At 35.4% G+C, this 15,578-nt stretch overlaps 1 protein-coding gene across 2 annotated transcripts in view; it reads right to left on the bottom strand.

Moving 5' to 3' along the window:
- LOC100645685 (lachesin) overlaps nucleotides 1–3,402 on the bottom strand; it is a 262,444-nt gene extending 259,042 nt beyond the window's left edge. For both annotated transcript variants that reach the window (XM_003399751.4, XM_012314688.3), the window contains exon 1: nucleotides 3,249–3,402. In XM_003399751.4, coding sequence (XP_003399799.2) covers nucleotides 3,249–3,342 — 94 coding nt within the window. In that variant the 5' untranslated portion in view covers nucleotides 3,343–3,402. The remainder of the gene's footprint in view (nucleotides 1–3,248) is intronic.
- Nucleotides 3,403–15,578: the final 12,176 nt, after the last annotated feature.

Here is a 15,578-nt window from a genome sequence, read left to right as displayed (position 1 = left end):
TATTCGCGATATTTCATAAACAATCGATCAATGTTACGTTTCCCAACTGGTTCGGTGCCTATTCAAAATCCAGCACATTGAACTCGCTAGAAAAAAATAAAATTTTATTTATAAAAATAAAGATAAAATAAAACTCTGGGAAAAGTGCGAATTTGGACAAAAAAATCCAATTTTAGTGACATATTTTCCTCTATCGACCCCGAACTAAACGATTTTTGTTCGAATAATTCTTTTTTCCTATATTTCACCTTTTTTAGTAGACTAAGAAAGGATCGAGCGTGTATGTTTAAGCAAAATATTCAATCGAAAAAAAGGGAAAACGAGGAAGAAAAATGTAAAAAAGTAACAAACAAGAAACCTGTACGCAAACTATCGAATAACGATGACAAGCGAGCTTTCATCGCGATAATTTTTACAAATTTCGCGGGGTAACGGCGCCATTGCGAGAGCGCGACGCGTACAAATTGACCTGCTCAATATTTCGACATTATGCCTCCACGTGTTTTCGCGTTTTATCCGGCGAAACCAAACGGAGTAGCTACGTGACACGGCAATATTTGCGAAATCGCAACTTTACTATATACCGCGTAACGCATCTGTCAAACTTCGTACAATGGATCGGGCTACGCCACGATGGACGTCATAAAGCGAATAAAATTTCAAACGAGTGCGAATCGAACTTACGATTTATACGACTCCCGTAGCCGCGTCAACAAGAAGGTAAATCGTCGACGATGTTAAATAAAAACCAATCCTTCCTATCGCTTTATACCTCCGTTACAACCAATTTCTGCGTGTCCACGTTCTCTTTACGGTGTATACTTCTTCTCTTTCGTGTTTGTAAAATAATGAAATTGATAAAGGAAGAATTTCTCTCTCGATCGCGAAGCGATTTTCCCTTTAAAATACTTTCGTTAGAAATAGAATCGTTTTCCATCGTGTATCAGATGTGTATTAGGTGTAACAAATTTACTGCTTTTAAGCTTATATATTTAATACGCTTCGTTACTTCGTATTCGGAGGTCTTGACAAATGTGGTGAGAATGAAAAAATGGTCGTAAATGGGTAGGTCGAAACTTTTAGTTTTATTATCAGTAACAATGGCCTAAAACGGAGAACGCTTCGTTTTTAACGATACGATTCGTATAAAAGAGTTCATAGGAGAGAAAAACAGAATCTTTTCTCTATATCTAATATTTGTATTTCTGCAAAATTCTCTAAAATCATACCGTTGATCGAAACGCGAATGAAATATTCCAGTTGGAGAAAAGTAAATTCCCGTTAAATATAAATAACTGCATATTGCTATTGAAATGTCAGGTCAGTTAAATTTTCGTATCAAGATTCGTATCAATGTTATTGTGAATGGACGTTACGTAGGTAAGCAAGATTGTGCGCTTCGATTGCATGGACCAGATTAAGATTCAATTTTGTAGATAATTGAGAAATACGTGGCACCATCAAGATTGAAACGGACTCTCTCTCTCTCTCTCCCTCCCTCTCTTTATATCGAGCAAAAAATTGGAGTATAATTTTGACACTCGGAAAAAGAGACACGGAAAACGAATTTATGAAAGGATTTTTTGCCTCGCTCTTATCCCAGCTATTTGCCAAGCAATTTCTGTTCCCCTCTCGGATTTCCGGATAATGTTTATTCTGTTTCAAACGATGGCCTCGAGAAACTATAAACGATATTAATCCATTAAACGTTGATTAGACGCAATCTACGTCCGGAGAAAATGAAGTTGCCAGCAAAGAAATATAACGAAGCAAGTTTGCATAAAAATCGTAAATTTCGACAAATATCTTACAAATTAAGAATATTTAATCGAACGATATTGCACTCTTTTGTTTAAGCATGCGAATATCACAGAGAAAGAAATATCGCGTTTATCGTTTCTTACGGAGAAACAATTTAAAAATTCAGTCCATCGATCCCATACTACTAAAATCCTAATTTTTTATTCGCTTTGCAAATTAAATGCTCGTTTTATCACGCATTCGAACGATGTTAGTTGTCGTAGGATTTTTTACGAAACCTGGTAACTTTATATCTTTGGATTTCACAGCTTGTCGTAACATTGAAAATGTTACGTCGTATCGAAGAAATGCAATTTAGCCAACAAGCATGTATAAGAATTAGTTTCTTCCGCGCGTTCTTTGTCTTATCAAAATAAACACTCGAAATGACACCGCAAAATCGTAAACGCAATAGGTCACGGTCATAAAATGAGCGTCTTTTACATTTTCACGTACATCGTACATAAATAACCGTTTGAAGCAAAAAAAAAAAAAAAAATGCGTAGCTGTTTCTACCTCGACGATTCAACATTCAATCCATATATATACGATGAGATATACAATTTTAAGCGCAATTAATCGCTTTCGGTATTCGGAATGTTCAACGTTACGTCGCGTTTAAGCCTCCGTTCGGATCAACGTCCGAACCTTCGGCATTAAACGATGCACGAACATAATTAAGCAGAACTAAAGTTTCCGATTCACGATTCCGTCAATGTGTATCGTAAGAAAAGGAATAAAAACGATATGCTTGCTTCGTAATCGGCAAAGTTTCCTAGAGAATTTCGAAACTTGTCGAAAGCGTCGCGTCGACAACCTTCCGCCGATCCGAACGACGAAACAATATGCACATTTTTCTCCTATTTTAGTCGGCGTGTACCGTTCACGATAAGATTCGTAGAGAAAAGATCTGTCGTGCGAAGCAACGACAGCGAAGTAAATTTAACCCTTTGCACCTCGAGGCTTCTTTCCGCGTGATCCACTTCGATAACTCTGAAAAGAGTAACGCTCGAGCGGTGATATAGCTTTTTGAAACGAAAAATTTTAATTCTAAAAGCAAGACGGTTATATTTTTGAAAACACGTTGACTATATTTTCTACCTTTCGGTTAGTATAATCGTTAAGTACGATAGAATAAAATCGGGCTGCTAGTGCGATAAAACTGTGGTAGATATACCAAGATGGTAGATTTCGAAACGATAGATAGGACGTTTTAACTAAGAAGGTCGGCCGAGATATTCGTTGTCACGAACGAAAGGAAGACGAGAGGACAATTGGCGCGTGAAGAATGCCGTGAAACCGGTGATAGCGCCGAAGTACTAAGGGTTAATCTTTATTGGCACTGACCGACACACTGGGAAGAGCGCAAGGACGGAGGACGCGTGCACGATGATCGGCGGTACCGTCGCGTCGCGGACAAAGGAATACGAATCGTTTTCTATACTCACCGACTATTTCCGGGCGCACGCCAACTAACAAAGTAGTCACTACTAGAAGAGGCACCTGTCGTCTACTCGTGCACATACCACGTTTTTCGCACATGATTTCACTTTAACGCGAAACACGCGCAACGAACGTAACGCTCGTCGCGTCCAGACTGAAGTTCCGAGTTCGTGGGGTTCTCTGTATATCCTAAGCGCACGAGGATCCCCCTCCCTCGGCAACGGTTCAACCCCAGTCGAGCAAGAGTGCTCTCTCCCCGACACGGGGCGACCTGTTCATCCCCACTTGGCCACCATGCTTCATCCCCTTCCGACAACGTGCTCCAAGAAACTGCTGTCAATCGGCTCGTGTCCTATGTATACTCGTCACCTTTGCGAATCACGCGTTTCTAATTATCCCATTACACGATAGACGATGTTTGCCGAATAAAAAGGAATAGCTCTCGTATTAATGTTTTTAACTCCTTAAAAGATTTTTCATCGATTCGCTAGCGTGAATGATTCGCAATTTCTTTGTAATAATGAAACGAAAACGAAGCTGAGCGTATAATATATCATCGCTCGTGATAGTATGTACAAACACATTTTAAAAACAAGATATCGTAACCCGAATTCATAAAGATCGACGATTAAAACGATCTATGTCCGTATACTTTACGAATAGGTTAAGCGATTTAATGATTTATCGTGACAATTTCGTTCTACACCGTCGAGTTCAATTTCTATATAAAAGGATACTCTGACCCCATAGTTATGAAACAGAAGAATGAACTAGATTTCTACCGTTCTTTTTTATTGTATGATCTATCCTCTTTTTTCTTCTCTTTTTTTCTTTTTTTTTTTTTCTTATAATTTCAAACATTTCATATTTCGTTTCTTATTAATACATACGTATTAATTTCGACTGAAAATTTTTGGATGATTTGTTCTCGATGACAAGAATGTTTCCGGGAACAATCGATCGCTAGATGGCATTTACGTAAATATTATTTAAACTCGTATCTTCGCGAAGATAATAATTAAAGGAACAGGACTTGGACAAAATTCTATTTTACCTATTAGACGTTGTAACGAATACTATACTTTGGATGTTTTATATATTTGCGTATATTGTGTGCGTTCTATGCATTTTTGAGTTCTTAAATATCCCACAAATGGAGAAAAATCCTCCGTTATTACGCGTCAGAATTTCGTTTGTACGAACTCAAGTTTTTCGAACAGAATTTTAGTTTGTGCTTGATCTAATCAACTACTGTCGATCGAGTCCACGTATTTGAATGTGGATTCCCATTAAATGAACCAAAAATCATAGGTATCGGAGAGAAGCGGTGAACTCCTATTACGCGAATTTCGAGGTATAAATTGCTCGATCTCCGATAAGTCTATGTAAATGGATGTTCCACTGTACGTACGAATCGAGAAGTTGAAATCGTAAACGATGTACATCCACGTTTATAAGTATTTATGCACTTATCGACGCTTACGGAAGGTACGCTGCGATTAAACACTTGCGAAAAATTGGAAATCCGAATAATTAAAAAAGACAAAAAGACGATGCGATACTTTTATGTTTATGTTTTCCTTGTCTTTCGTACGATAAGTTTTACAACGTTAAAATTAAAGTATCTTTTAAACTAATCGTTTCTCAAGGAGGAGATTAAAATGTTCACCGAATGGTGTATGAAAAAATGTATAATTCCGTTAAAAAAAAAATGTAGAAAGGTGCGTTCGTTACGAAACTAAAGAAACATGTTTCTTTTATTAACTTATTTAAAGAGAGTGGTCACGGAAAATTAGTACGCGAGACGTTATTGAGAAACAAATCAGTGTCAATCAGTTAAACGTAAAACACATATTCGGAATTAACATTGCCGGAGAACTATTCTAGAGATTCTCATAAAATATAACGACAATCGAAAATCGGATCTACAATTAGACCTTCTAAATTAGATCTCCTAAGAAATTTTCCATTTAAATCGATGTAGTAAATCGTTCAAGCTCGAGACTTGGTTATGCTTTAAACAATTCGAACACAAATTTAATAGATAATATACAAAGGTTACTAATGTTCGTATAGAAATATGTACAGAAATATTAAAGTTTTAAAATTTCCCTATCCGTCGCATTTAATTAACCCGTGCATATACATACTTAGGGCTTTATTTTTCTCTTTGTTCGATCAACTGCCGCCAACCCTCGTTCTACAACATTTACATATACATACTTTGAATTGTCGAAATCTATATTCGTGAAATAAATTCACAGAACGGACGACGTCTTCCGTTATTTCTCTTGCATTCTCTTGGCCTTCAAAGAATCCAATCTCAGTGCGATTTCAACGGCGCGAGCTACTTTAAACCTGCTCTCTATTTCCCTTTGTAGTAAAATTAACATTTCACACATTCAAACTGAAGGTAGCTACATTGAGCACCTCTTATAGCATAGTACCTACCTCTATATTACTGTAGTACGGAAATGGCTACAACTTGAAATCAAAGTCAAATAGAACGTACACTTTTTTTACTTTTTTTTTATTAACCCATATAATTTCCTTGCAATTTGTCCGATAGACGTTCGGCAGATTGATACGATATTGAATGGGTAACGTTCAGATGCTATTTTTTTTAAATGTGGTGTTCTTCGGTTAGTTGGTGTTATTTTAATACGGAGTGTTGGCTAAAGGCGTTGTTCTTATTTCGTAGCTCTCAGACAGTATTTGCGCGAAATGTTTAATACCTAAATATCTATATCGCGTAAGCTCAGTGTTCGTTGTTTTCCATCATTTTTTGCCGTTATTTTCCATTATTCGCGGTTTGCCAGATATTACGGTATTTCGTTTAAAATTTTGAGTTCATAAAGAATTACTTTGAAACGTTGGAATACCACGACATTAACATCAAGTATGGACGATTATCAACAAAATTGCTAATTGAAGCGAAATGTACAAAAATAATTATGCAATACGTTGCGTAGAAACCACGTTGTATTTAATCGAATTAAAGATATTGCTTTAATTAACGCGACTCATATTCGTAAGCTAAAATTCTCCGGCTTTGTGACCATACCATATTGCGATTTATAAAATATGAAATAATAAAAATACTTCCTCTACCTATCTACGATTAATTAATTACTATGTATCTACGATTAAACGAAATTAATAAAAAAATTAATTATACAAGCGACGCATTTTAATCTTATTTGATAAAGCAGGTGTTATTGAGAAACATTGATTATTTGAAAACCTATCGAAAAATATAATATTGCGGAGCAAATTAAAAATTTCCATCTTTCAAACTTTGTTTTAACATATTATTTATTCACTCAACTTAATTTGCAATTTAATAGATATCCTATTAATTGCGCGTGACTTTCTGTCTGTTTTTTCTGTGCAAATTACTTGAAAAATGTTCGTGTAAATAATGAATAAAACACGACAGTTTACTTAAAAAAATCATTACTGTACGGAAGAATACCAAGCTTAAAAAATGAAAAATAAATGAAACGAATATTTCTTCTTATAAAATGGATAATCTATATACGATTGATATGTCTGTTATTAGAAAAACGATATTTTATGTAATCTTTTTTCCCAAAATATACGTATATCTATGGTAGAAAATTTGCGCTCTGTAAACTGAAAACTGAAAAATTTCAAACGATAAAATTTGGAAAATAAATTTCACCTTTAGTAATTTCGTCAATTCCATATTACCCAGCAAACCAAAAGAATATTTTTTCGAAAATAGCGACAGTTAGTTCGACAAAATCAATTTATACGATACTTGTGGAATGCTTGAATTTATGTTTATTTAAACATTCCCATTTCCATCGTGACGCTTAATATCGTCGAAATATCAATTTCAATAAAACTTTGAAATCACGTATGACGTGTCAAAATTTGATTCGCATATAGTAATTAAATAAAAAGTACAAGTTGCTTGACCTCGTTACTTAACATTTTATCCTTCTGTGATGGGCCCAACACTGATAAAGGGAATCCTGGCAACGAGCCCATTCACTACGTTGCTGTAACTAACCACGCGCGTTGGTAGAGATTTACTTTCAGATTATTCTCTGATACACAACGATGTATACGTATACTTAGTTGGCATCTATGCTGGAATTAATAAAATTATATCGCGTACTTTCTGATATCAATTTAATATCATAATTGAAGACTCGTAATCTTTTCACATTCTCTTTATAGCGATCTTTTTACAATTGGACACAACTTTCTGCAGATAGGGTAGTTTCTCCGAATTCGGCTCTTAAAGAATTTCTTTTCTTTTTATGCTGTAAATAAGAATAGTATGTAATAAATAAGAATTTCATAATTCGATTATTTGACTATAAAACACACTCGAAGCTCCTTAATTGAAAAGTTTAGTTAGAACTGATTAAAGTTGGTAATGAAAAAAGAAAAAATACATCTCTGTTCGGTTTGAAACTTGCATTTAGAAAGAGAAATAAATGGTAAAAATAACCATTACTGTATTCTATTTTTATTTACATATTCTTTCCCGCTAAGAACTAGAACTCATTCTGTACAAATAGACTTTTATGAAACAATTGTCGGCCTTGGCATCTGCATAGCGATTGAAATTATGGTAAAATCGTCAAATTTTAAAATAGAGAATCGACGTTGAAACCGTTTTTAAGCCAATATAAAGTCCAAATGTAACAAAAGCAATTCTAGAGCTGATACGAATAGGAAGAAAAAGGAGTATCCATTTTTAGTGGTTTTACCTCGTATAGCCCATTTTATCGAAAGCAACTAAAACTACAGAACTGTCGAATTGGAAAAAGTTACAAAGCAAACGTGTCTGCATCGATTAACGTTAAAAACTTGCGATATACTGGTTAAAAAAAAAAATACGGGAAATGTCTACCCACTACTGGAACGAAACAAGGAACATCCCCGTTCTTTCCACTGTTATACTTCCACTATTTCTGATTAGCGTAATTTTGCACGATGTCAGGACTAACAGAGCGTGATGTGAGCGACGAACAAAGTATCTAGCATTAATAAAGTGGTTGGACACATCTAGTTTTAATAATAATGGAAATGGATAATTTCTATTTTACTTTCAGTATTTTACAGTGTTTTCAATATGTTACAATTACTATTTTTTTCGCTTATTCTTCTCTTATACTTGATAAATTTTGTGTTATAAACGATATCGTTACATTCGTTGAATATCGTTTCTTTACCGATGTACTAAAATATTGGAAGTTAATTTCCTTTGCGATTGTTACAATTTTTATTTTAAGTCGAGATCTAGAAACAAATATCGTGGTATTACAACGAAATAAAACCGAATAGCCGAAATATGTATCTCCGAGCCACGTAGCATTGTAAGTATGTTTCATGCGGGTCTCGAAAGTAGATCAAAAATAACAAGATACGTCAATTTTTATTTCCCGCCCAATTTCAATTAGCAAGACTAAACGTACAAGCGAACGTCGATTAAAGACGTGTCGTCGAAGCAAAGTTAAAATTCAATCATCTTCGATTCAATTTAATATAATTATTATTTTCTTCGCGATAAGCTGAGTATCTGCGACGCTCAATTCGAATTAAAGAATGCAACCCTCGCCGAAATAATTGCACGAGCTTGATACGAAATGGAAAGTATGAACTGCTAATCTTCGCTAGCAACAACGACGCATCCCCCTTTTCACATGGCAGTACTATGATCAAAGGGAGTTTTACCCACGTGCACGCCTATGCCCGACTACGCAGTTTGTCATTTGCTTCGACATTTTCTGTAGGGTGTAGAGTCTCATTATATATATTTACTTGATATGTATTTGGATTACGAACGAACAACTCCGACCTATGTAAACGACTGTGTTCGGATATATTCAAATGTCGTGACACCGTGTCAGCAGTTGCTAGCTTCCTTTAATAGCGTTCGTATCTTTAAACGACACACACCGTCGCAAATAGAAACCACTCCTCCTGCTCATCAACATCTTTCAGCCACAACCCACGACTTTATATTTACATAAAAATTTCTAATCTCCGCTGAACTTTTCATTAGAACCAGTAAAACCTTCGAAAATGACGGGCTTCAGTTTTCTCTTTGTACGTAGATTCAGTTTTTTCGCTTTTTCATTTATAATACAAAAATTCTTTCCGTTCACTCAAGCAACAGGGAAATTGCAGTGTAAAAAATCGAGATTCGTAACAAAATTTACTGCAACGATTCGATATTTAATTTCGAAAAATTAATTAAAAATGAGGATTTCTATTTGAGATTAATCCTAAGCTTTTTGCTACTTCGTGTACGTTCAGCTTACGAAGATTTATTGGCATTGTATTCCAATAGTACTCTTAATTAAAATAATTTGAAGCATCGAAAATGAAAATAAAATTCTATTCTTCTCAAAGGGTTAATAAAACGAATCATATATACTACGTACTCTTGTCTGAAAATTTCATTTCTTTTATCTAAAATCTTCGTTCGACCGTTAAATGAATTTGAATAATTGAAAACCTTGCAACGTTCTCTGGAATAATTTAAAAGACAAAGAAAACCTAGCACACACGAAGGAAATGTGAAAATTGTATCCGATGCAACAATCTAATAAATTAAATAAAATGCATGCACTTTCCTGTTTCAAATTCTGGCAATCCTTTTCTGTTGAATATGCTACACATATCAATGAAGAGATTGTTGTCAATTGTCACACGTCGCGAGCAATTGTGGTTAACCACGCACGTTCCTGGTTTGCCGGTGATTAGCTTCGACCAAGTTAGGTGAGAATTTAACTTCGCTAAAGGCGAAGAAGATTTTCACGTGACATGCAATCGTAACTGTCCCTCTTTGTCATGGCAAATGCTCGTTAGAGATAATAAGCGATCAAAGAAAGAAAATAGTAATCTTGAGAGATATACCGCAAATCTATATATACATGCAGGAATAGATCGTCTGTATCTACCCGAAATTAATATTATAGCTATATGGGAATAATTTCACACGTACGGACTTGGGCATTTAAGGGGTTAAATATAAATTATTTGTTACTTTTTTTTCTTTTTTATAAAGCTTAAAAATTTGTATTTTCCACGCTTCCTGTTTAGACTATCCCCTATACGCTATATATAATACTATATTATCGATGTAAAGTTACAGTTAAAATTGCTACTTGTCAGTGTACGTGAATATTAGTAACCTTTGTATCGGATATCTTTTCTTACATCAGTAGCAATCATTTATCGCAGAGCATGCCAAACTATATTAATGTGTAACTCTCATCAACAACCGTAATCTCCTTTCGTAAAATTATTTATCTTTTACGCATTCATTTCCTCGCCATGGTCTATATTAGCAAAACAAGGTTCATCGGATGTTGATCGAGGATTAAAAAAATAAAAGAATACGGTGATTGGTGCGATTGAATGTAAAAAGTTAATTGCAAAAAAAGATTGCCAAACCAACAACAAAAGTATGAAATCAATGAAAAGATACGAATACGGATGAAACGGTGCGAACGATTTATATTTATATATGAAATATATGGGGATTGCATAAACTTTTTTAAATCTTAATGATTCAACAAATTGGTACACGTTATATCGGTACGCGACCTTTGACTCCAGAATCCCGATAGTGGTTTATTGCGAAAAATTGAAGTGACGCGAAATAATCGGTCGATTAGGGACGATCGAAATTCTTGATAAAGATAGCGAACGATGGTGCCACGCGATAGAAATCGTTCAAAGGTTATAGCGTGCCACCCTGAACCACCATACGGAAGTAAAAGGACTCACGAAACTACTGTACGACCGAGCTAATGATTTCGATACCTAAACTATGCTGCCCACGTGCTTTTTCTTATACTTTCTATCAAAAATTTGCAAAATTAGCAAAGCAAATTAATCTTCAATAAATCAAACAACAACATAGTATTGTAACTTTTTAAGTAAAAATATTCGAATAAATATTAGTAAATATTAAACGTTTAAATATCGACGAACGCGAGACATTATCCGAGCGATTGGGCAAAAGAGTAACCTCGATACTCGAGAAACTAGCAACTTTGTTTTATTTAAGTGATTTGAATCTTCATAAACAGACTATTAATTCCTTGTTTAAAACAAGTATGAGCAGAAAGTATTCGACGCAACAACCAATTTCGTCGCGTTACATAAGCACATATCTGGATTCAATTTGGAAAAAATGCCTTTTCCAGATTAAATCGCTACTTTTCTATAATTAATACACATCGTTGAAATGAACGAATAAACCGACATTCGCAGAAAAAATGTGGCTCGGTCCACCCTTGCCCTCGATCTCTTATTCATCTTATATCATCATCTATTATATATACCATAGTATATGTAACCGCGGTATATGTAACAATAAATACCAAGCAAGAGTAAAACTATGATTAAACTTGGTAACAAGTAGTATTAAGTAGACTTAAGATCGGTCGCACTAGACTAATACACTTTCACTTAATCTCTAAGTAAGCTAAACTATCCAACGTACAATACATGTAACTGTCTAATAACGATCAAACGCCTCATCCTCGACAGCTTTTCCAACTACTATACACGACATCGTAATGATAGATTACACAACAGAAAATAGTTTTAAGCGAAAGAGAAAATTTGAAGAAAGAGAAAGTTTAATCGTTGCAAATCATCACATGATATACAGGTTCTCAGGAATTCGACGCTCTTTAATAGATAATAAATTGCAAACAACCCATGCGCAAAGATAATTATTAATAATCGCAAAGACGTAGCTCCTGCGGCATAAATAAATATCAAGAAAGGCGGGTAAGACAATAAATATATTTGTTTGATATCGAATAAAATAAAAATTCAGAAATAAGACTAAAGATGTATATTAATTAATGGAATATCATTTAATCGAATATACAGATAGGTAATTAATCGAGCAAAGATTAATTTCACTATTTCTACAAATACGTTATAAATTACTCGATGATATGTCACGAATCGATAAGATTTTATCGTACCTGTAGGTGTCATATTCTGTGTGCGGTAAAAAAGCTGCTCTGTAAGGTGTCAAGATGTAGCGGAGATCAAACTTTAATGACTTCGCGAGACATCACTACCGATGATTTATCGCGTCATAAAGGGGATATTATGAAATTGTTCCTTTCTACTGCTTCGCCGATGAACCTTACAGTTCTTACGATGCGATCATCGAACGATGTCAACGCGTTTGCCTTCTGCTTCCTCGTGCGTTATTACGGGCATCGACCCTACTACAGAAGTGTGTTTTACCGCTTTATAACAACATCTTTACGTTGATACTCCTTACTGATGTAAAAAATACTTTTACTTTAACCGATAGTATATGGTATAAACTTGTATATTCTATAAGTTCTGGAATACTTTCGTAATCCGTTGTGTATTTAAAAGAACGAATTTATAGAGTGTCAAGAGCTTATAACGACACTGTGATTACAGACATAATTGTAAGCGATATCGTTCCCTCGAAAGGTTCTTTCCACGAGTATGATCAGGCCAATAACAACGGAAGTTACCAACGCTAGGAGTCCGTGCAAATGCACGCAATGGCAAGCTTCCGCTCTACGATACTTTCGTCCGTATGCTTTCTACGATTTGTCGGAGTAACTCTCGTGCTACGAGCCGCTATGTCAATCAGTCCCCTTTCCAAGCGAGAGTTATTTGGTTCATGGAAAACGAACATTAACGTTGTACCCTTAGAGCTTGCCATGGCAATTGGCAATCATGATTCCTTCAAATAGTTGCGTCTTTATTGCCCCTGATTGCATAACCACACAATGGAAGAAAGAGCGTGGAAGAATAAAGCAGTAACGTCGAACGCTAACTTTTCTCATGACTCTATATCATTACGGTTATCATTCGAGCTGCATGTTTCTCATCGGATTATTTTTAGTAATAACACGTGTCAACAAATGGACAGGTTTCCGTAAGGTAGAAAAGCTAATGTCATAGAAACTATTGGCCATAGAACAGATCTTTTTCTTCTTTTAACGTAAATTGCATTTCTTTTTTAGAAATTAACGAATTAACGTAACATGTATTGTTTGATTTTATCGAACTCGGCCGATATACATATAAACGATACAAATCAATTATAAGAAAACAAAATATATCGTGTCGTATATCGTTACCAAATTCATATTATATAGCTATTAATAATATTTATCGTATCGGTAAAATATTCATTTTATATATTGGATTTATACGTATACCGTATATGTATGCGGTCAGAGACAAAAATAACTGGAATAGATAATGGAAGTAGATAACGATAAAGTTCGATCGACCTAGTGTTTGTTTACTATGTATTCTTATAGTACATAAATTGGTTCGTAAATGATTGAAATTAATATTTACCTCGCTGTGTAGACAGACGAAGTTCGCTTTAACGAAACTTCATTGGCAATTATTTCCACTACCTGTCGCATTTATTTTTTTTTTTTTTTCGACCGTATGCAACGACGTATTTTTAAGCTACTACGATACGCTGCTTAAAATTGAAATGGAATGTAACGTATACTTTGTGAAAATACGACGAAAAAACAAAAACCTAAGCTACTAAGATCCGTTAAAACGGCACATCGTTCGAATTCCAAAACTTAAATGTATAGGTATTGCGCGCATTCCGTGTACGTATTTCTAAACCTTTCGTAAATTTTACGTATTGAAAAAGTAAATTACATTCCGATGCTGCATACCGCGCTACTTGTATAAGAACGGAAATTAAAGTAATCTCAAAGAGTTCCCATTCAAAAGAAATCGAAAAGACTTTGAAACTCGATACTCTTGATTTGCAGAAATTTCATTTGATCGCGCTAAAGGAAATCGCAGCGCGTTAAATAACAACTTTGGGCGTGCAATTTTACACGCGTATTTGTGTATTCGTGCAAGGTATACATTGTATACATTGTACGTATATAATCGTTTTTCTAACTATCGAAAGTATAACAAATTTGTCCTGTATATATAAAATACTCACATGTACAATAGGAGGAGGGTTAGGCGACGATGGCGGAGACGGTGGTATTATCGGAACAACGAGGAGTAAAAACGGTCGAGCGATCATTCAGCATCAGTCAGAAACGATTCTGCCAGAATTATTACGCGCTCTTAGTTGGTCGACAGACGAGTCGGACGAACGATAGCTCGCCCCTTCAGAGGGGTAGCATAGGGAAAATGCGATATGTAAGCGACGAGAGTAAGAACGAGCAACGCCAGGCGAGTTTCGTTTGGCTGGTCTTGTTTACTCAAAATCCTTTGGAGAAACAGCGCCGGCGTGCGGGGAAGAGATGTCCCCTTCCGTGAGCTACCAGCCACCTAACTTGTTTTTCGCGTTTCATCCCCGAGTTTCGCGCCCTGCCTCGTGCCGATAACACGGTGAAAACAGCCGTCGAATAATCGAATCGATAACGATCGCCGCAGAACGACCACTTGAAAGCTACGGAATTACAATTTCGTAACTCCCTCCGACACGACTGGAAACGGCTACATTTTACCCAGTTCCTCCGGCGCTCTCCGACGATCGTGCCTGCACGAGTAATATTATTCGAGTCTCGATAGACCGAAAAACAGGTCACTGTTTTCCCTTCCTATATTTTCACGTTGCTCGTTATGAATCCGTGGCGATGCCGCGCGCGCAAATATTATTTGACAAATTCTGATTAGTTGCACTGCGTTTAAAGCGGTGGAAAAGTAATTGCTACGGCGGTAATACGGTCGTGTATGAGTTTTGTTTTGGCTGAATAATCGTTATCGTAAGTCAGACCATCCGATAATAGAGGGATCGCTTTGAAGAACACGCCGATGCTTTAATCACGAATATGAATATACCGACGAGTGGAACCTCCGTTAATAGAACTTACAGTTAATTTTCGTTATAACCGCATTTGCTTTTTGAATATAGAAACCAAATGCGTTTCCATGAGAGAAGATAATACGAATAATGTTATACAGAATGTTAAGAATGACATTTCGAGTTTATAAAAGAGAATAGAGTATAAATATTTAATAACGTTCGTACTTCGCTCTGTAATTTTACATTTAAATAAAAGAAAACACGCTAACAACGAGTAACGCTTACGATGGGTGAAACAAAATTTGATATCTTAAGACGACGTTTCATCGATATTAATGACAATTTTTTACCTTGTATTATTTTCTCTTGGATTTCTTTTATCGATACGTTTCAAAGAATATGTCTCTCCTCTTTTTCTATATTTAAATTATATTATTTCGCTACAATTACACGTTACTGAAAAAAACATGATTTAAACATGATCTTATTTTTTAACATTTTGCACAAGGGATTGAAGAGAAGTAGC

The sequence above is a fragment of the Bombus terrestris genome, chromosome 12, assembly GCF_910591885.1.
Source record: "Bombus terrestris chromosome 12, iyBomTerr1.2, whole genome shotgun sequence".
Classification (NCBI taxonomy): Eukaryota; Metazoa; Arthropoda; class Insecta; order Hymenoptera; family Apidae; genus Bombus; species Bombus terrestris.
Note: the sequence above shows the minus strand (reverse complement) of the source record. Positions and strands in the feature narration are given on the sequence as shown.